This window comes from Perna viridis, chromosome 2 (genome assembly GCF_037379345.1).
Source record: "Perna viridis isolate PV_CMFRI_1.1 ecotype Kerala chromosome 2, ASM3737934v1, whole genome shotgun sequence".
Taxonomy (NCBI): Eukaryota; Metazoa; Mollusca; class Bivalvia; order Mytilida; family Mytilidae; genus Perna; species Perna viridis.
Genome location: NC_142446.1, coordinates 63,172,274 through 63,196,342, shown reverse-complemented (window position 1 = coordinate 63,196,342; position 24,069 = coordinate 63,172,274). Strand labels below are relative to the sequence as shown.

General features: G+C 30.6%; 1 protein-coding gene across 1 annotated transcript; it reads left to right on the top strand.

The window, feature by feature from the left end:
• Nucleotides 1-8,331: 8,331 nt before the first annotated feature.
• On the top strand, nucleotides 8,332-14,137 carry LOC148626408 (uncharacterized). Its single transcript, XM_088570375.1, has 2 exons — nucleotides 8,332-8,556; nucleotides 13,056-14,137. The coding sequence occupies exons 1-2, from the start codon at nucleotides 8,516-8,518 to the stop codon at nucleotides 13,984-13,986; spliced, it is 972 nt and encodes a 323-aa protein (XP_088426501.1). The 5' UTR covers nucleotides 8,332-8,515; the 3' UTR covers nucleotides 13,987-14,137.
• Nucleotides 14,138-24,069: the final 9,932 nt, after the last annotated feature.

The window sequence follows — 24,069 nt, the reverse complement described above, 5'->3', positions numbered from 1 at the left end:
GGAGAGACATAAAGTACTCCGGTAAGCTATGTAGTAAGCATGTCCTGTTCTGTCAGTGGCACCAACTGCACATTCATGTTTTGTTTTGCAAAGTGTATATGTTTGTGTGATTTATTATATTGTTATATTATTAAGAGAGACTCGCAATTTACCTAACGATCAATTACTTATATTCACGTCACATGGGAACCATTCAATGGAACAAAATTTTAATTGAATTTTGAAAAGCAAAACGCGTTCAATTATTTTTCTAATTTTTTTTCATTTCGACCTTAAGTGTCTTTCTATCCCCACAAGTTATGTTTTGATCTTAAATCAACACACGATATTGAATGTCGGAAGACTTAAGCAACATACTTACAGCTGCTCTAGAACGCTTATGACATTAGAATAGAAAAAAAAAATGTTTTTCCACAACCATGAAAGTTCCATACATGTTTAAAACCCATATCAAAACATTAACATACTTTCGATATCTAGAAATGTCACTACTTCCCATAAAAAATCACAATACTCATAAAATTTCGACATGTTTCTTCAGCTTGTGGTTATCTCAATAATAATTCAAAGGACAATGCATATCTAATTTGTCACATAATTAAGTCCCTTATAATTATTTGTAAAATATTGAACACCTCATGAATAGCCCGATGAAATGGATACTGATTCTTTTATTTAAAAAATTTCTAACTCTGCATGAAACATGCAGTAAATCTGTTGTTTTGACATTAACGTGACATCGAAGTTATTTTTTCACACATATTTTGAACTCGATACTAATTGTGGAATATTTGTCGTTTTACATTGTACTAAGAATTAGGTTTTTTTCTTTTGCGTTTTTCGATTGTTTTAATTTTGGAGTGCCCAGTGCTGTCTTGTCTGAGGATTTCCCATGGATTGTAACTACAACATTCCTTCTACGTTATCCAGCCAGGAACTAATCAAAACTTATTTAGGGAGTTTACTTATACAGCATACATTCTCATAATTTTATCCGTCGTTAGACAACAATATAATTTAATAGATTTTGGAACAAATATAAAAAATCCAATCTTGCTTTAATTTTCAGTAGTAAACTTTTGGTTACTACGCAATTTAACTTTTGAGTTCCCATTTCGATTGATTAGGTTTTTAGTACTTGTTGTATACAATCAAAAGTTTGATTTAGACATCCGTATGTATATTATTTTAATGCTACAGATGAGAGGTTACTCTGAGACACGTGAGCATCATATCGAAATGTATAATATCAATATGATTAGTATTTTAGTATTTTTTGTGTTTAAGACATATTTGTTCATAAAATTTGTGCATGCGTCGATGTGAAGAACAAATGCATTGTACCCGTTTCCTTGCAAAAAGACTTATCCTGGAAATTTTAAGTATCCTACAACGAAAATAAAGCCAAATGAATCAGAATGCTAAAAAAAGTGTGCATCTTTGAATGTCTCCGAAACAGAAGTCATATTTTTGTCGTCCTAATGGAATGACGAAGGAGATACAATGGCCTCTGTTTCGGATAATGCACCTGGGGATATCAGAAAATATCAACAAACAGGAGTTGCGTGACAATCACAATTTAATGTAATTAATATATTGTATGTAACCAATACATAATCCTCCCTAGTCCAAGGTACACCTGTGCAGTTTCCTGTGCATGTATAACGAGACCACGATGATTGTGATAATTGATAATAAGAAAGAAGATATAGAAGAAGATTTAACATGCAGAAACCACAATGTGGTTGAGTAGGAGGAGCACCGGAATTGGTCCAATAGAGATTTAACTTTAAAAGGCTGTCGTATTAAAAATCAGGCAAATACAATGATATAAGAGGCACAATATAAATTCATTTCCAGTGAGGTTTTGGTTCCAATGTAATGTTTATATCATACAAAAGTTATGTACGTCAAAACGTCTTTAAAAACCAACAATGGATGACGTTGAAAAAGATTAAAAGTTTCCTAACAAAGCAGCCAAATTGTGCACAAAATAAAGAGCTATCTCTCTTTTTCGATGCAATTTAATGTTTTCTAAGTAGTTTATTTCCTTTTCGTTGTAGTTAGTCACAAACCAACTTTAAACTTTGAAAAAAAATGTCAAAAAGTAAAAAAAAAATAATTGCCGAAACGTCAGCAGTGGGAAAGTTCAAATAGGTCAAAATTCTAAAAACATGGCCTAAACGTGAACACATGAAACCAATTTAAATACGATTTACATACACAATGTAGCGAACCGAATAAAATAGAATACATATAAAAAGTTAAAGATAAGAGAAGCAACAGTCGACGTTAAACAAAAAAACTAAATTACTTGCAATATGTACTCCCACGAAAAAAAACAAACAAACAAAACGGGAATGACATCAGGTGCTCCGGAAGTTTAAGCATTGATGTATTTGTGATGTTAAATGGATGAAAATTGTTTGGAAACAAGAAATAAGTGCGTTACCTACTGCCTGGTTTTTACATGGACACCATTCTATTAGAATACAATTGAGGACTTTTAGATACTATTGTATTTATTTATGAAATACTGACTTTAGAAATGGGCTAAATGGACGGAATAAGTATCGGAAATACCAAAAACAAAACAAAATAAAGAAGTAATGAAATAAAAAAAAAAAAATAACGAAAATAAAAATAAAAGCACAAAGAATGTCCAGTTAAAACATCTGTAATCATCCTGTTTTTCTTAGAGAAATTACCAACACCTTGCAGACTGAAACTTACATATTAATAACATATTTAATGCTCACTTATGTAATTATTTGCATTCATTATGAAGAGTCACACAACATGTGCCCACTGTTTTTATTTGAAATATTCGAGGCTTAGTTTTCTTTGTTTAATGTAGTACAATACCAGAAATATTATACATTTGTAATTGAAATTCTATTCTATCTGAAGTATTCTGGAATTATCTATACTTTATAGATTAGTTATTGTTAATCTGTTTTGTATGAAAACGTGTCGGAAAGATATGGTTTTTTTTGCATTTTGCTAGAAATTTAATATATATTTATCAGACGTTTTGGTTAATTCATTTGTGTCAAATGAATGTTTTTAAACATAGCATCACTGACAAAAATAACATACGTGCATACGTGTGGAGTAAAATGCCGTCTTTTTGGAACGAACAAAACATGTCATTTTGGTGTTTGCCTAATTACACATCGCTATTCCGCTTGTATAACATATGGATGGACAGGTAAATTAAGAAAAAAATAATTCTGCCAGCGAGTTGTTAAATAATAATCTGTAGTTCTATCTTAAAATCTAGGTAACTAAACAGAGTAATAACTTATCCAACCATTAACATGAAATTTGGTATATATACAGCACGGTGGTCGTTTTGTTCATCATTTCGAAGACACTGAGTGCAGCCCCTGCTTTTATTTTGGTTCATACTTCCCGTCTCCGTGCCTATTTGTTTTTTTAGTTTTCCTGTTCTTCCTTGTACCAGTGTTCTCGAACACGTTTTTGAGGCTGTATTTCTCATCTCTGATATTCCCTCTTTCCTCTTTTTATTGACACTCTAGTACTTTTGCTTTTCATTGTTTCAACCTACGTGTAGTGAAAAATGTTGACAAATGATAATCTGTTTCTTGTCTGAGTATCTTTTTTTCTACTGAAGTAATAGTGAGATTGAGCTCTAAGAGACACATACATCACAATGTGCATATGTCTATAGTTTGTTCTTGGTCCCGTCATTTTCAGGCATATTGGGTTCTTGTATGTATTTGTGTTGGTCTATATTTGCACAGTTCGGTCCATAAACGCTTCAGATTTGTCCCAGGTCATATGACGTTGAATGCAAGAAGGTAACCTCATGTTTGGTCTCGATCAGTTAGATTCTGGAGAGATCTGAAATTTTTAAGATGATTTTCCATACCTTTCTGTTTTTCAGATATTTGGAATACACATATCTGTACCAAGAAAGGACCAGTATGGTTGTTTCAAAATTTCTGGTGCTTACCTTGATATTGCCATTTGTGTGACTTTGTTTCCTTTTGAATACTACCTAGAGTTTATCGGTTAATTTGGTTGTCCATTATGTAGGAGTTAATCTATACAAAATTGTTAAAATCTTTAGTGTCTTATTGTACGGTGCATTCTCCTTAATGAAACGTGCACATAAATTACTTACACTTAATTTATGCATGTTTGGGTATACTCTTTTATTTTATGATGTCAATATTCAGTATAACATTGCATGTACTCTGAATTTTATACGAGCACACCTGCAAGTTTGGGTATTAATCAACTCTCTGTACAAGAATCCCGTTTAATTGTAAGTATTCATGCAGCTGCCATCTGAGAGGTATGATGGAACACAGAAACGTTGTTTAAAACTTACTTTCACATTTTGGTATTAAAATGAACTTATGGTTATTTAAGTGTATATGTTAAACAAATATTTGTAAACTATAATATAAATGAATTTTATAAATTTCAATACATTTTGCTTGTATAAGTATACTGTCAAATACCTTACACAGTAAGTCCCGTGTTGAATGAATCAAATCATGAACAAAACGAATATGAATTTCTTTAAACGTATTAATTCTCGCTATTTTCGCGTTGGATAGAAAATCGCGAAATAAATGTGCCCGCGAAATTGATTTTAAACACTGTATAACGTTAACCATTTTTTGAGACCACGCGCATAAATACACTTGAATGTTTTCACCTGACAGAATCCGCGTAAATTAGCTACAGCTTAAGGTAATACGTTTACAGTAATGCCAATTTTCGCTGTTTTCTGGATGAGCAAAATAGTGAATAAATATATCCTCGAAGTTAAATTTTTGGAAATTTTTAAAACCGCAAAAAAATTATACCCATTCATTTTAAAGAACCCGCGAGAAATAACAACCACGAGAATATGCGTTTACCTAACTAAAACTAAAATAACCAAAACGGAAAGAAAAAAAAATATTTATCAAAAAAAATTTATCACTGTATTACACCACAACCTGCAAAATGCTAATCGTTAATGGACAATAAATATCGGCAAAAAATACCGAAGCGTCAGCAGTGGTATGATTCAAATACACCATAACCTCAAAACGTTACCACATGAAACAGAGATGATCTACATTCACCATGTAACGAACCAAATAAGAAAAAAATCACATAAAACTAAAAATAAGGGAAACAAAACAAATCGTTTACATTGAAATATACTTTATTTAATAATATTCTCCTTTAAAAGTTTATTGTCACAATTATTTGACTTATTTCGTTTCACTTTTAACTTTACTTTCAATACTTTGTGAAAACCGCACATAAACTAACACATGTAGTTTATGGTCAGAATATCAAGTTTGATCTTTTTAATTTTGTTTGTATTGTCAATATCAAATACAAGCAAACAAAATACATATTTATTACGTTCAGGATGTTAAAGCAATGCTATGTTTTGAGGCTGAAGAGATGTTACATATTTAAACACGTGTTCTGCATATCGAAAGTTACAATATATATGATTGATATGTGTTTACTTCGATGCCCAAAAATATACATATATATAATTTTAAAAAGTATTTTTACATTTTTTATATGAATATTAAAGCAAAAAAAAATATAGTGTTTAAATTCTCGAGTTTACAACCCACAGTTTGTTCCACGAAGGCAACATTTAACCAATGATATTGTCTAAAATATTTTTTTCTTAGCTTTGTTTTGATAGCAGCAGAATAACTTCCCTTCACTATTAATGAAACGAATCGACTCACTTTCTTATTAATTCCATTAAACGTGATTCAGTAACAAGCTGTACGTCAACATGCTAGTAGTAGGTGTCATCGAATAAACATATTCAAAATCCTAATGATTTAAAAACAATCAAATACGTCACAAACCTTAACATATTATAGATGATAGTATAAAGAAAATCATTGTTCCTTCAAATAAAGAAAAAATAGTGGAAATTGATTGTGTAATAAATCCAGTCTTTAATGGTTTTAAAAATATTATTTATAGCAGGATAATTAATTGGAAAGAGTAAATAACACAAATTATGATTACGAGTACCGACGAATGTCAAGAGTTGGCGAGTGTGCGAGTAATTTTATTTTCGTTATTCACAACAATCACTATGATTATTCTATTTATTATATAGATTTTGTCAAAATGTTATTGCTATTTTCAAATCAATTTTAAAATTTGTGATACGACAATTCATATTCAAATCATCAGTGGCGTCAAATAAACGTACATCACAATATTAAACGTTGTGATATTTTGACGGGAGACTTTCCGAGAGTGAAATTACAGAATTCACTTCACAAGGGAAGTAGTCAAAACTTGTTACAAAGAAAATATTCAATAACTCACATCTATCAACAAAACAACGTAAACTAGTTACTGAAGGGAATCGTTGGATGCTGTCTACTGCAAGGTTATGTCTTGGAACTGATTTTTCTTGTCCTGTATTGTTTATTATGTAGCAAATGGGTCACTGAAAGATTACTCATTCGCGGATGTTTTTGAATCGACTAGATGGATATATTTTAGCTATTGTTTGTACTTACAATATCTAAGATTTCTTTCGTTGACTCATCAATTTCCAAGTAAATGTTTGTCAATTCTTACATATAAGGATTTTCAAACATTGTAATATCCTTACTCCAATAGAAAAGCAACTGTCCTATATAACATTTAAGCAGTCAATTGTAACTGTTATGTATAACAACTTTATTTTGAGATCAATATAATTAGGGTATATATAAACGTGCACTATATGTTTCTTTATTTGAAAGACGTATTTTGTATTCATAATTAATTACGTAAATGGTATACATCCCATATATTTAATTTAGATGTAATAAAACCCAGCATTTTAAATGTAAAAAAAAACATTTTTAGATTTATTCAGGCGCCGATGTAGTTTATATACATTATTTCTTTACAAAGAAATTTCCGTCTTCCAAACATATTTATGACAGTCTACATACAGATGATTTAATGTTTCATGCAGAGTATATGAATTTCAATATATTGTTCGCGCCACATTGGTGTAACTGACACGAGTTATATTATGGTTCCTACTGAGTCGATGTTAATCTGAGATACACTACTTTATATAGTAACAATGGAGTTAGGAAGAGTAAAATTGTTCCCAAAGGGCAACGAGCATCGGAAAGGTCATTTATGTAAACATTAAGGAAAATTAAAAATTTCAATTTTGAAAACTCTCCAACCTCTCAAAGGCGTCGTTTGTCTGTAAAATGTTGGTTTTTTAACAAAATTCAACCATTTCCGAAATTGTTTACGAGTTTCATATCCTCATAAAATAATAAAAGATAAATGTTATCTTTTTCAGTTTTAAAATGATTCAAATGAAGAGGATCCTTTCTGAATTAAAATAAATATTATCATAAAAAAAATAAAATGATAATGTTATATTTAATATTAGTTTTGTCCTTGACATCCGAATTTTGATAGTTGCTCTGAACATTAATGAGCTAAATTCCACAAAAGTTGTTACATGCACATTAAAGAATAATAGTTAAAATTATTTATAAGGTATTTAGAAAAAAAACAAAAAAAAAACACACTTCCTTTGGTTTTTTTCTGGTCTAATTTAACATTCCTTTAAATAAAAATACACATAATTTAATTTAAACTTTCAAGTTATGTACCACAAAAGTGGAAACGTATATTTATTTTGAAATTGATGAAAACATTCATAAAAAAGGAAAACAACTTTTTCTAGAATCAATTTCAATTTAACTTTTTTCTTTCTATGTTATGTCTATACTAATTGTAATTTAAATGTATATATATTTTTTAAAATTTCTGTTCGCTACTTACAGATGCTTTGAATACTGCTTGGCATAAATCTGAGATAAATTCGTCAACCTTTACGTAATTTCACATGTTTGATAAAAACATCATACCAAATCTATTAATGATCAATATTTCCATTAGAAATGAAGTGATTTTATATGTACTAATATTTCTGAGGAAAACCAAACAATGTTTTCAATTGAAAAAAAAGTTTTAAGTAAAGTCATTCCGAAATGTTTTGAATCAACATTTCAAAAACTTAATAAACAAAGAAATTAAATACGCACGATGTATTTTATTCGGTTCCAGTAGTATCATAGCTCAAAAGAATTTTCAGATCGCTAATGCAGAATAAAGTAATAGAAGTAGAAAATTAAAGAAAATGATTTACCAGCGTTTAAACCACGCCTATTTTAACCGGTATCAAATACAGTCTTTTATGGTTATTTTATGCGCCATTACTCATGTTTGTATACTGAATATCACGTGATATTTATTGTCTTTTGATTGGGTGGATTAACCCGGACTAATCACAACAGAATATCTCCTTTATTGAGTACTGTGGTTTCTATATTAGCTTAAGAACTGAAATCTGGAAACACTTGACTTGACATTTTCTGTATTGCTAGGAAAATTTATTCCGTTCAAAGTGATCCATTGGTTTTAAGTGTTACGAATCAAATGTTGTGTCACTTTTAACGAGCTGAGAATTCAGAAGATGGACGCTGCTTCCTTATTCGTTTATCCTACGCCCTTCAGGTACTTATTTAATATTAGATTAATAAAATTTTATAAGTTGAAATCAGAAAAAGCAGGTCATCTTTTTTTTTTTTATATATATATAATTTCGATTTTAAAGAATGATAAGTTTTCACAATATACTGAAATAGGGATTCATAGAAATATAACAAAAGCGGAAAACGTTTTAGAAAATTTTGAAACAATGGAAATTAAGACATATGTAGATATACCTATTCAAGTGTACCATTGAAATGATTTTAAAAGTTTCAGATGTTTTTATAAAAGGTAAATGTTGGTTTTATTATAAATAAATATACATTCATAATTGAACCAAATATACAGTTTTGTGATTATATATTTATAAACGGTGTACCAAAACGACATATGTTGCGATTTTGCCAGAAAAAAATAATCATAAAAATCATAATATATACTCCTACTCGTGTGTATAAACATTACAAGTTGTCATAATCTGGTTAAATTAGTTATGCTCCTCATTCAGTAGACATGTAATAATTTTCGGTTACTTAAACGTCCTTTAGTCTTCTATCATTTTGCACATAGAACGTTTATTGCTGTTCCCAGCTACGGTAAAGTGCTTTTTAGCTATTAAAATTTCCCATATTTCCCTTTTTAGACATTGCAATTTTTTTTATAAAACATCATGATATTATTTACAAGCCCGTTATTGAATATAAGTTAAAAGTTCAATAATATTAACGGATGTTTCGTGTATTAAATTACATTTCTATCAAACGTCACAAAAGGAAGTGAAATGCAAAAAATATATTATATTTGCAATAATAAATTATCAAGTGTCATAATTTAATTTGCTTTCATTTCGTTTTGTCTGATAACGATTGAATTTATTTTTTTCAAACATAAGTTGAAAGGAACAAATCTGTAAGTAATAAGTAAAATAATGAAGTGCAACTGATCTGTTAAAGATAGCGCACAAAACAAAATCCAAAATGTTGAATTGAACTTATATGAGAGCAAAATTAGACTGAAGATAAACATAGAATATCCAAGAAAGCAACACATACCAGACACATTCTTGTGGCAAATAATTGACCTGCAACACGTGGGAACACAACATTTGCATTTAGGGTACAAATTTATATTTGAATATTTAAAATATTATTTTATAAAGTTAAAATATTAAGACATTTCTTGTAGAAGGCTGTCTTATCTAACATCATGTTGAAATAACTTCCAACAGCGCATTTCCTTATACTCTTGATTTACACTAAAATCTTGGTTACTCTTATAATAGTATATGTTACCAAAACAGTACGTTTTGATTCAATACCAAAATATTGTTTTCCTTCAAAGATACATGTATCTTTTAACTGTCATATTATTGAAACATATTATTAATCAATGTCATCATGATATACCAAATTATTCCTAATTGTGCATCGATTAAATGATAATTTTGCTTTTTAATCTTCAAAGTTTACATAACAAAAACAAAAACAAACAAACGAGAAAATATTTATACAAAATCTGGAATAAGAAAATATAATTCCTTGCAAGTCGTTTGTTTGAAGTCTCGTCTATTCCAAATTGTGTCAGGTTTTCAGAGATTGAATAAATACATCGAATGAAATGGTAAAGTACTGATAAATATGACTATTGTCCATGGGTTAACCATTCATTCCTCTAAGAAAAAATAAGGATTTGATTTGTGTAGTTATTTCGTAATACACAAACTATTTTTCGATACTTGCAGCGTGAATTGCTAATCTATTGATAAGTTGAAAAGTGATTTTCAAGTGGTTGTTTCTTTTAAATTTGGCATTCTTGTGTTTTTTATCAGGAAGAATATGTGATAGTGATCCTTTATAAAGTCATCATATCAAAACTGTATTGCTATGGTCATGATGTCAGCCATATATTTTATGTTTACGTTGTTTGTTTTCACAAAGTTGGTATATTCTAAGTCAGTCAGTTGTATTTGCTACTAAAATATTACAATTTGTTACATGGAAATAAACACCGGAAGAAAGATAATATATATATAATGGCATCAAGGATGATTCGTGCAAAGTATGACAATTAGAAAAGTACTGAAATTGAAATCGTTATATATATTGTAAACCTATTGGCATGTCCATTGAATCATGGAGTAACATTAAAATAGACAATTCAATTCACATGAATTTACAATTTACTACAGAAGTTTTATGGTCGTCATCATGAACTCGTGGATCGTTATGGTGTATCCATCTGCACCATGAAAACTGATTTATTCAACGGGTCATAGGTTTCCTTTCCTCGTTTGTCTACCCCGGATTTGACTTTTTATGAGCAACTCGGCGGGTGTTTCTAGAAAAGCAGAGGACGCTTACCCTACCGGTGCACGTGGTCCATGCACCCAGTTTTTAGTGGAGTCCGAGTTGCACATTTGCTTTTGTTACTTTGTATGTATGATTTTAGTTACTTGATGTTCTTTGTTGTGTATGTCTGTTTTCCATGTCTGGTCTTTGTCCCTGGATTACATTCTTTTGATTACCGATATAACCTTGGTTCCTTTGATTACTCTTTCAAGTGTTTCATTTGATATGAAAATTGAAATGGAATATCGCCGTTGTTTGCATTCAACATTTCTATGTCTTTTACCTGACGTTTTGATATGTTTTGATCAGTGGTATTCATATGCGAGTGTTTTATAGTTTGTTTTTTTTTAATCTTAAAGTCTTCATATTACCATCTAATGCAACAGTAAAGTATTTAAAATTTGAGTTCAAATTACATCAAGGACGAGTAAAGCTGTTCTGTTGGAATATAAATGTTTTCCTTGATAATAGTGTTTAAAAAATCTATAAAGTTTGGTTATTATATTCCAGTTTAGTTCCGACAAAAAACCTATATTGCAGGAACACGGAGGTAATCACATTGTACGGGCATGTTTACTCATTTTATGGATTTAATTGAATTTAATTAATCTGTGGTTACTATGGCCTTGTTTTCCTCTGTTACCATCGAATCCAACATGGAATTAAAAATCGTTTTAGTCCGTATGTGTAGAATTCAATGATGCCCTATACCTGAAACGACAAAAATAGTCAAGGTGAGCTCAAATCATGCAAATTTAATGACATATTCTAGACTAACGATTGAGAACTCCCGTATCTCAACTCACTCATTGCAATAAAACTCATCAAATCAACTTCATTAAAGTGCTATCTAGTCGAAACAGATACCTTTAGCTTATTAATAATGCAGTTTCTCTAAACGATAACAGCTCAAAACTGATTTAGTGAAATTCTAGATATTTTAACTCCTTATAAAAGGATTTGACTTGACAAAACCTGCCAGCAAATGATAAATAATATATTTTTCGACGGCTTTTGGTCCGTTAAGATAAATAAATATATATAAGAAATAGGTAATGTTATATTATAAAGTTTTAATGCACTGAATACAATTTTTTTTCATTTTGGATAAATTGCGGATAAAATAATAATATACTAAATGACTGTGCCAGTTCAGTGTTCTTTTACAAAATAATTGAAAGCAGTTTTAAAAGAGTAACGCATAGCATATACTCTAAAAAAATGCTTTATAATAATTACAAATAAATAAATCTAGTTTATGGCCATTAAGTGTTCATAATTTTTTTTTTTAAAGAATAGCTGGAGTATATGTTTTGTTCTATTTTGCATCTTAATTGTCACACATACATAGGCATGATCTTTAAATGAACGAACATGCGATTTTATTTTAAAAATATTAATTTACAATTGTTATAAAAGTATACATTTCTCATAGAAAATACATGCATTTATTTGAACTCAATATATGCATACCTAATTGTATTTAAGTTTCTCATAATACACAATAAACGGTAAGAACAAAAATACCTAACAGATCAACTCGTACATCAGTCTATAGAAACAGTCGAAAGGAAAGTCTATATAGTAGAATAGGATACAAAAACATGCTACATGATTTTTGCGTAAATATTCGAGTACTCCAAGTCGTCTTCGTAGCTTTGTGAAATGACAGAAATTTCCACTTGTTAAAATAGAATGCACAAAAATATATGAAGAAACAAAATCTCGTTTAATAAGAAACAATATATAACAAGATGAACACTTATCAGTTTTAGATGTCTCAATCTGATGATATAATTCCTTTCCCCTTTTGTTCGAAATGTTACCAGTAAATAGTATTTTTTTACCTTTTCTTCTAAACATAAGCGCCGAGCAGTATTGTCTTCAGTATTGAATACTTTCTTCTCGGTCTACAAAAAAGACAGCTTGGAGAAACTTTATAATAAATTAATAATGTGCACCTACTGTTGAAAAAGAGGTAGTGTTGGCGGAATGAATGCAGTAACATATTGTTATTATTTGCAATATAATTTGATGTAATATATGTCGAAAAGAAGAAGTAGAAAGAACAAGTCTAAGTTTACTCAAATTGGAACACCAGGGGTCAATATCTTTCTATTTTGTTACATTTGATTTTGTTATTGGCATGTATTTTCACCATCTTATTAATTTTAGGCCAATACCAATATATGGTCAGCCAACGACGTTTGACCTTCACAGGCTTGCTACACATTGCGCCTCTTTAAATGGATGTTTACGGCCGTCGCCATTGAAGTTTGGAGACAATGGTCAAACTGAGTCGGCTTTAGATTCATCCATTGCTATGTCGCCGTATAGTCTAGCAGTAACTGAACATATCAAACGACTTCGACAGGAAAGCAGCATGAAGCTTCTAGATACTCCTGCTCACTCATTTCCACCACCACAATTATCAACAGGTCATTTTCCTATACCACGGCCACCATTCCCTATAGGGGGCGCTCCGTTAAATTTATCTGTGGAATCTTTTGCTACCAAATTTACTGGAACAGATATAAGTTCAAGTGTCAAAGGAAACAATGTTAATTATTCGGAGAATGTGTCCCAGCAGATATCTATTGGTCGTAAACTGTTTCCATGTCCACAGTGTCGGTACACAACAGATCGAAGAAATAACCTGAAGCGGCATATGCTTACAATGCATCAAACGTGTTCCAAGCTTTTGGAGTGTTGTGGAATACTTTTTAATACTAAAGCGTCCCTACGTGAACACGCTATGATTTTCCACTATCACGGCTACACTTGTTTTTATTGTGGACGACGATTCTGTCGGAAGGCATTGCTGAAACGTCATCTATCGGTACATAACGGACAAAAAGACTTCGTATGCTCAATTTGTGATTACGCAACAAGCCATAAGAGTAATTTAGAAAGACATCGTAGGGTACATGCTCGACATGATGATATAAAATCAGATGGTTCGTGTGAATCCGATGTAAAATCAAAAGACGATCATGAACAGACCGATAGTGACATTGTTGTTCATGATGAACTTGATCAGGACAGTAATGAAGAACTTTCGGTGTGTTCGTCAAGTGACGAAGAAATAAATGTTCAGTCTGATTAATGTCATAAACAAATTTCGTTCTATCTTAATACGCTATTTACCTAAGTTGATATTGTGATATGATATGGTCGTTTGACAATTATGTTGGTGCATTGTTGTATTTATTTTCATGTTGAATGATTGTGGCAATAAAGATTAAATTCAAAATTTATTGGATCAAAAAAGTTTTTTTTATAAAAAAAAAAGAAGTCATGTTTGTTATTTACAAACTACAATCGTATCAATATTAGCATGAACATGTATAAGCTAACAAATATGCTAACGCTGTTGCAGTAAGATGTGAAAGACCATTTCATAACACCAAAGGTTCTTTGCCAATTTATTAAAAAGGAATAACGGAATGGTCAAATACAAATTAAGCATGAATCATTATATACTAAACAGATAAAGTTATAGCCAATTATTTCCGAAAAAGCAATTATTGTTTACTTTTGCAGAGCACCGGATGTCACCTCCGGTGTTATTGGTGTTCTTATGAGTTTTTTTTTCTTTTTTCTTTCGGTCTTTTTTTTGTTTGTTTTATGCTGTCTTGTTTTGTCCGTAGATTAATTAACTTTTGTATTTGTAGTTTGTTTTTTATTTATCTTCATTGTGTATGTTGATTGTCCCTGTTTCCTGCTATGTAGTTCTAATAGCTTTAAAGCTCTTTAGACCATAGCAATGGTAAAACAGTGATAAACACATGACCAACATTTCGTGCAACTCATAGGCTGCGTCTATTAAAAATATGGTGACACTAGTCCTATTAGAATCAAAATAAATCACGGAAACTCAATTTTATCGGTTTTTTTTTACCAGGCGCTGGCCATTTGTGTCGTAAATGTAATCTCTCGCTACTTTTCGAAGTAAAACAGTGCGAAATAAATGCCCATCCCCTGGTAAAACAATGATAAAATGGAATTTCTTTGATTTTTTTTCTTAATTCGATTGGATTTGCATATCTCTTAATTGTGTCTGTTTTGATACAGCGATATTCTTTTTGCTGATGCTTATAACAGTTTTTTTGTCACATTTCAAAGCAGATAGAGGTTCTGGAAATTCATTTTGGTAGCTTATTGACTTTTTAGGGATGTTTTAAATGTAAATCATGTGTGTTTTGTTTTAAAATTTAGTTTCTGTATCATATTTGTATTGTAACTAGGATTTTTTTAAACCATTGTTTCTCTTGATATCACATTAGTAAATTGGGATAATCTTATTGTGATTGTTAAGGATTTCAAATCTCTTCATGTAAATAAAATCGGCATAGACTAGATTGTCTACAAAATTTTCACGAACATCAAAACCAACAAACTATCAAAACCTCCTCCATGCGGTGTATCTTTACTTACGAAGATAGACCTTGGGTAAGGGACACAACTCTTGAAATCAGTGATATGCTTGTATCATATTCAATTTCACGAAAACCTATCAAGCTTTCATTTGAAACAGAATGAATTCAGTTTCAATGGTGATAACATGAGATTGATGTGAAATGCTGAATATAAACGTTCCAATGATTTGTAAGAGTTGTGTCCCTTATCCTAGGTCTATCTCCTAAAGGCAAGTATAAGAAGTTAACCATTGATTTTCCTCCTATTCGTCTAAATGTAATCCCATATGAAGACTTTACGATGGTCAGTTAAATGACTACTAGATAGGTCTGGTGCTATCAGATACTCTGGATTTATTTAATTTCTAAAAAGCCAAGAGCACTCAGATCATTTGGCGACTCATAAAATTCTACCAAAGTTGATTATCAGAGGGCATATGGTAGGCAGAGACAGCAATGTAATATAATATTTACGTGATCTATTGTATTTAGGTATCAACATTATAATATATAAAAATTAAGGGATGAAATACTCCTTCACATATTCAGTTATAACGAGATAGAATGGGTAATGTAATCAAGTTTATGTTTTTGTGTTCAACTTAAGTTTGATTCCTCTGTGTTTCATTTAAGCGATGGTCTTGTTGTAAAGGGGGCATTTTTTGTGGGACTAAATCTCGCGATTTGCTCTATTAATAAATGTAGAACATTTTTCGCGGTCTTTATTTATGTGTCCATATATATATGATTTACAGGAGTTTACTGTAAAATATCTGACCGTAAATTTGGCGAACTTTTATTTTCGCGAATATAGCGACATTGAGTACCTCGCGAAAATTTCCCGCTATTCGTTATATATTTACAATTTTGTTGTCTTGGTTAATCATGATTTGGTCGAGATCGGTTGGTTAATATTCGCATCCTGCACGCAAACCGTATGGAATCAAATGCAACGGTTTCAGTTGTAAGGTATATTACATTGATTTATATGAATGAAGATTTGTAAAGTAATTGTCAAATAATATATAAAAACATTAAAAGGCATCGATCTTTAATGTAAATCAATTACAGTTTTTAACAGAACAGTTTTGAATCAAAATATAGGAAAATATGAAAAACAAGGAACAAGATATTAAAATATATCCATTTAAAAAAAAATCACATTTCCTTAAGAACTTTTAATAATCCAATAGTGTACGTTAGCAAAGATTGGCCAGGCGTCTTAATTAAAGTGCGAAAGAAAAGCAGGAACTTAAATATCCATGGAATATTGAAAAGATAATCAAACCAGTTAAATTTGCACAACAATCGCTTATATTCATCTAAACACTTTTTGTGAACTTGAATTTATATTTTTTGCTTTGACTAAACAGTCAAACCACGTTTTACACGGCATTTAAACTGTCTTAATCCCCACACTAGTAATTCTATAGGATTTTGGTCTACTAGAAACATGCCTTTACAAATCTAATATTCCCGTGTGTTGCTAGGTCATTTAACCGGGTGGAAAGATTGATCAAGGGAACCACGGTTCTAGCGGTAATCAAAGAAATGTAATCCAGGGACAAATACCAGACATAGATAACAGGAATACACAACAAAGAACATAAAGTAACTAAAATAATACATACAAAGTACTAACCATTTCCCGCGGAACGTCACGCACTATTTAGAAATCACACAATATTCATTTCAAATATATCGGGAGATTATGTTTCTTGTTGACTTTTGTGTTTTAGATAAAACACTTGAAACATTTTCTAGCAACATAAAAAACGTACATTCGAATGATTTTAAATAAATCTTATATTACAATAGAATAATTATCAATGGTATATGCAAATTACGACGTCATGTAGTTATGACGGCATTAACGATGAAATATAACGCTAAGAACAAGATTGTCAAAGTCCAAAGAAACAACCCATACAACCTAGTATTTTCAGTATCTACCAAAGATAAATCCCTATACTTGAATAAAAACCTATTTTCTAAAACTGGAAACAGTATAATAAAATATCATTAAAAAAATTACTTTTACGTCGCCTGATTTTGACCCTCTGAGAATGAAATAGACATTTTTGGACTATTGTCGGGGATAAATTTGTAACAAATATTCATGACCAAAGATATGAAGATTTTGAACACCTTCAATATGCTCAGGTCACACTTTGGTACTTCAGGTGTAAAAGATCTCCAAATCTACGGATCTGAAAGTATATAACCTATAATTTCCATTGTGAAAAATAAATACAACTATGATAAAAATTTAAAAAACTACAACAAAACGTGAATGAAAACCTGAAAAAGAATACTCATTAGATATGTCGATTTATGATTAGTTTACAAAATATTGGTACTAGAAAACATGAAGGCACACCTTTATTTCATATATTTAAGACATGTGTCATCCTATTGAATAGTAGTAACTTAGACCTGTTCCCGTTCCACTGTCACCTACACTAGTCTCATTTTAGACATCGTTTTACAAATTGTCGAATACGACACTAACAACTAAACATGCAATACAAGCACATCGTGTGTTTATTGGGTTATCATCCTCATACTTAACAATAGAACATGCAGAATGTCTTAATGATTTTCATTCTTCTTTGTTACATCTTTATTTCTTTTGTAACCGAAAGACGAAATTAGAACAAATGTTACCAAAAATATGAGATTCATAGTTCAAAGATGACTGTAATTCTATTTCGTTGACTTTACAAATTGTTGATTATTTTAACTAAAATTGGCAACAACTTACTAACCCTACACATATCAAAATTACACAAGTATATCAAATGTTTTGCCGTTATATATAACTCCAGATGTAATATTGTGTAATATATTAGGTTGATCAATAAGGCAATGACGTGCAGTGTAGAAGACTCGCATGTTTTTTAAACCATTAATGATTCTTATTCTAAGAGTAGAATCGAATACATCATGTCAAATACGATTATTTAGTTTTATCTTTTATATGGATAAAACCTTGTTTCTCAATTATTTGGAAGTGATATTGGCGTTTCTGCTCCTTTGATAACACTGGAAGTTGCAAGGCATTATCATTCCCGTGCTGATAACTCCCGTCGTAAATTGTAACGCCATCAGTATAGGCAGTAACGCTCTAAATGTAAATCAAAAAATGTTTTCATAATATTATTATTATGAAGACTTCACTTTCAAAGTGTTCCTTGAAATATCAATGCAGAGATTTAATTATGTGATTACGCGATTATAACAATGCATTGTTACATATCGCCCTTTGCATCAACCCTCGAGCACAGCTTTCGGGCTTGATATTGCTGCCCGTGTTGATCAAATGGCCCGATATAGAAAATGCAATGTAATTAAATACTTAGTACTTCTATGACTTGATTTTCCAAATGGATAAAATATAGTTAATTTGTATTACTTAATTTTCTTACATTTTTTTTTGGATTTTGTTTAAAAACAGGCAAAGCTTTCATATAATTATTTTAAGGACTTGTTAAAGGCAGATTGTAAGATGCGAGCTATGAATATTTTGATTTTGATACGAAACTGGTAAAGATCCTTATTTGGTATTACAAGTTTACTTTTTTGTCAGACTAAAATCAGGCTCACAGTTTTGGTAAGGTCATATGTCAAGTTCGTATTAATCACCGTTACGAGGACTTTGTCCTCTAATAAAGTGAAAATTTTGCGGATCTCCGCAAAAACGTTTTGTAGTGTAATGTCTGTTTTTGAGAATTTCGATGCCGTCTAAGTTTACTTTTATACCTTCCGGTATTGAAATTGTGTATTGTACCAAACACTACTGTTCAAAGGTATATATCATGAAATAAAATTTGTGAAAGTTTTATTTCTATAAAAGTAACATTAAATAATCAAAGGTTTATTTTCACTATAATGTAAAAGTGCATCAGCATGACTTTCAATGAATCAAACATTTGCACTCGTTTGCATTCAAGCTGATTGAATTATTCTGATTGCCTACTTCATTAACTTCAGTTTCTCATTTAATTTACAACACTGTTGGAAATTTCTCATGTTGCGGTTTAGAATTTCTACTACAAAACTATCAAAAATCCACAGATAAATGGTAAAAACAGTGTTGTTGATTTATCACTTTTCATCAAAATTACCTTTGTTGCTTTTTTCTGATGTATCCCTGCGAAGAATTCAATTGAGTGTGTAAAAAACTGTTTATCGCCAAGTGACATCACTCCTGTCCATAAAGACAGCAGAATAATAACTGATGAATGTTTCAGCCGATAAGGCTTCAATTCGTTTGCTCTGATTTTACGCTTCTAATTAATTACTATTTTATGTATTAAAAATGGTAATTGAATAAAAAATTAATTTCATTTATAAAAAGATGTATATGTTTAATGGTAAAGTGCATTTGAGCCTTAACGCTCACCGATTTTTCAGGTACTAAGTTCGATTTAATATTTTATGTTTCGTCATGTTGTTTTCTTTTCTGACTAAACGTTATATGTGGTTGAGAGAAAACAATAATTCTTCCATGTTAAATCGCTGATTCCACAAGAATTCAAACTTACAGTAATTGGAATTATTTCCCTTTAAAATTAGCTGTTGACTATTGTTTAGTTTATTCAAGATTGTAACAGTTGTATATATATATTTCTAGTTTTCCTATTATTATCATTAGAATAATAATTATCATTATTTATGTAATCATTTCTATTATTATTATTATTATTATTATTATTATTATTATTGATGTTGTTGTTTAATTATTATTATTTATCTATTTATTCATTGTACACAACAACTTTTTAATTTATTCAAATATTTTGTTTTTTTGTTTTATTTTTGGGGATTAATTTTGATATATGTTTTATTAAATTCTAAACTTCAATGACAATATCGGAATCCGTACATGAAATGGTAGCCATTCATTTTGAATGAGTATAATTTAGTTTACAAATTACATTTATTAGTTTCATATAACAGACTCAATCTCTGAACATCATTATTTGCAACAAAAGTGTTTTGGACTAGTTGAATGCATTTAGCCATTCCGGCAAAAAAATACCGAAGCGTCAGCAGTGGGATGAGTCAAATACGCCAAAGTCCACAAACCTGGCCTAAATGCGAAAAAACATGTAACAAAAATAATCTACATACGCAAAGTAGTGAACCGAATAAAATAGATTACACGTAAAAAATGACATATACATATGATTTTTTAAAATGTTTATCTAAAAGTATAAATATATCATCCTGATCACACATATATGGTATTTATAAAGACGCTTTCAACAATCATGAAAAACCATGTCCATATACCAGATTCATCTTACATCGTCTATCCCACTAAGGACATGCACTCCTGTTCAACTAAGAGCATGTACTTTTAGATATCAAAATACTCTGAATTTTATTTTTACGAAAAAAAAACATTATCCTATATAAAGATATTTTTGCTACAGTGATAGACGTTTTAATATAATAGTAACCACTCATGTACGCCATCGTGTAATTATTATTCATGTGTAATTGATATGTGCTTTCAATGTAATTTGGGTTTTCTGTTACAAATTCAACTTGAAATGTGAACTTTTCTAAATAATTCGGAAATAAATTTGGTGCAACTTACTTTTCGATTTTTGAATACTTAAAATTGTTTTCATGTTGAAATATGGTATTTCTATATAAAAATAGAATCAGATTTAGCAGAATTCGTATATGTATTTGACACTCTCACGCATCAACTAGCAATGTACGCTCTAAGTATTATTATTAGAATTGATTCCATCCATTCTGTAAACAAGCCTACAAACGTTGCGTGCCATTATATTATGATACAACATTAATCAAAATATTCACTTCACTATGAAAGCTCACTTTTCAGCCATACTTGGAATCATTTTTCACTCATTTTAATGCTCATGTGCCTCCGGGAGCGATCGCATTATTTTCCGATTCTTAGTCTGCGTCAGGCAATGTTCAAAACAGTAGAATTCCAGATACAATCAACACGTGGGCCTATGATAATCTACACAATTCTACTGTTAATCACCTTTAATAGAATAATAACAACAGTATCGATGAAAATAATTGAAAGTGAAAGTTGCTAATGAGAGAAATTTTCTGATGTGCGCAGGGAATTTAGACATTCACGCCCCAGAGTCGCGTTTGGTGCAAAATTTGGGAAGAGTATAATAGAATAAATGACAGTTAATGCATATAGTAGATTAATGCGAAAAGATTTAATCTTTTAGATCATACAAAGCAGTATTGGTGACACGGTGAACAATTCAATGTTTTCCTACGGCACGTGGATTCGTCATTATTTTGAACTATCCTTTCTGTCCGTGAAGAGATTGCATAATTTGCTACACGCCTCTTCTCAAAATGAATAACTCATAATTTTCAGAAGCAATTAATTTGATTTTCTTTGCACTTATTAGATATTGTTTTCTAGAGATTACGTTTTTTTCGCAGTAAATTCTGTATTATACCTTGTGTGTGTGTGCTCTCTCGTATTTCATTTTCGCTGGACGGAGGAAGGAGACCATCTATGGAGACATCATGTAACTTAGGTGACGTATAGTGGCGATGGCCATGATTCCTTTCCCGTCTTGGATTTTTGTCAAATAAATTCATCACATTTATGTTATTTTTATATTGGCTTGAAAGGTTTCCTATACTTTTGATGTTGTCATTGCATCCGTAAGGTATTGCAGTACCTAGTCTGCGTATCCAGTACTCCTCTCTTTCCCTACGATAGTTTTTACTTAGAACGGGACTGTTCGTAGGATGGTAATTTTTTTCTAAAATACGAACTTTCATGGAGAGGATTGAATGATCTTGTTGATTAAAGTGTTTATAAATTGTCGGGAATTTGATGGTGTTAATTCCCGAACTAAAACAGTTAACTAGCTGTCTTTGTAAGAATCATGCAAAATCTAAAAAATGTGATACACCCCAAAAAAGGCTACATATCTTTATTTTTGTAATTAAGTTGTTTTATGGGTCTATACTATGAAATGTGTAATTATACATTCCAATCTGTCTGCTCTAAGGAGATAATCAACACTGAAAATCCAATAGATTCCATTGTATTTGAGTGTTATTTAGAGAGTTATCTCCCTTAATTTTGAAATCTACACTGCATTCTATATACTTTTTATCTCCTAAGAACACGGGTAATATAAAAAAAATGAATGTTAATTTCTGTTTAATATGGCAATTTAAACAAAATATCAAAAATAAAAATATGTAGGCTTTTACCCATGAATCACATTTTGCATGATCCTTAACTACTTAAATAGTGAGCAGTACGAACAAGAACCTGCTTGCTACTCATATGTTATGAAGTTAATATCTTAATTGGCTTTACTTTAGAAATTATAAAGATTAATATACAACTTTCTTCTTTTTTTTTTTGCATTAAGTAAAGATTAGATTTATAGTTTTACGAAACATTTCGTTATAATTCATTCATCTATTATAGGCTGATTTTATAAAAAGTTACGTGTATTTTAAAATAAATAATCTTGCAGGTTTAAAGAGAGCCTGTCGCATATATTAAAGGAAAGAAACAACATTTAAGGGACTATAAAAATTCTTTTACTTCATCATTAAGACCTTAACATTCAATACTGTAGGAGTAATAATTTTACCTTTTAATTCAGATGTAATAAAATAGACATTGCATCTGACGAAACCATCCATTCGTTATTTTAGTATTTCTGTCACCTTCTTGGACCATTCAGCTTTACTAATCAAGCGTGATTGAGAATTTTAAACGTTACAGCGCTACGACAAGCATGCCTATTGGGTCATTCTTTCAATAACAAATAGAATTGTTACAGTGGTGTTATTTCAATGGATATAATTAACTTTAGGATTGTAAGGGAATAATGAAGTGGGTTGTTAACATCAATATCAGTGCTTTACTAGTTTAATGGGATTTTCAGATTTAAATCCAGTCAAAGTTAAATTTGTTGTTGGGTTTAATAGAAGGCGTTTCGTCCTTTCGCGCCCATTATAAAGAGATGATACTGTCGTTCAATAGTTCTTGTCTTTGTGAATTGTTCCTCTTATAGATTTAAATGGTTGTAAAATTGTGAAATTTTCAACGAAAGGGGACAGGTTTAAAACCATATTATTGCCATTAGGTCGAAAACATCTTTTTTCAACTCAGTGAATGAAAGAAATACAAAGTACTAGTAGCATTTGGCAAGCTATTTCAAAATGTAAATTTTGTAAGAATGTACTTAATTGATATAAACAGTATTTTCATTTCTTTGACCAATAATATATTTGATGATAGTCGTGTTGCTACTAGTTGCCTCGTCTTCTGCACAAACAAATTTGGTATGATGCGTTTGGTTTCAACTTCATAAGTAGCGCCAGAAGTTGAAACATTCATATTAAATTAGTCAGTTTATATAAATAGGTGTTACAGGTAATAAAAGTGCTATCTTAATTCTTCCGTTTTTGAACAAGCCCTAAGTACTTCACGAAAGACAAACTTTAATATTCTAATATGACGTGATTTAAAGCTCTTTAGACCACAGCCATAGTAAAATAGTGATAAACACATGACCAACATTTCGTGCAACTTGTAGGCTGCGTCTATTTGAAAATAGGAAGAAAATAGTCCCATTAGAATCGATATATATCACGAAAACTCCATTGTATCATTGTTATACAAAGGCCAGCCCGTTGTAAAACAATGAAAAATGGAGTTCCGTAATTTATTTCTTGAATAATAAAAATAGAAAACATATGAGATGAATGGCTGAGAGATC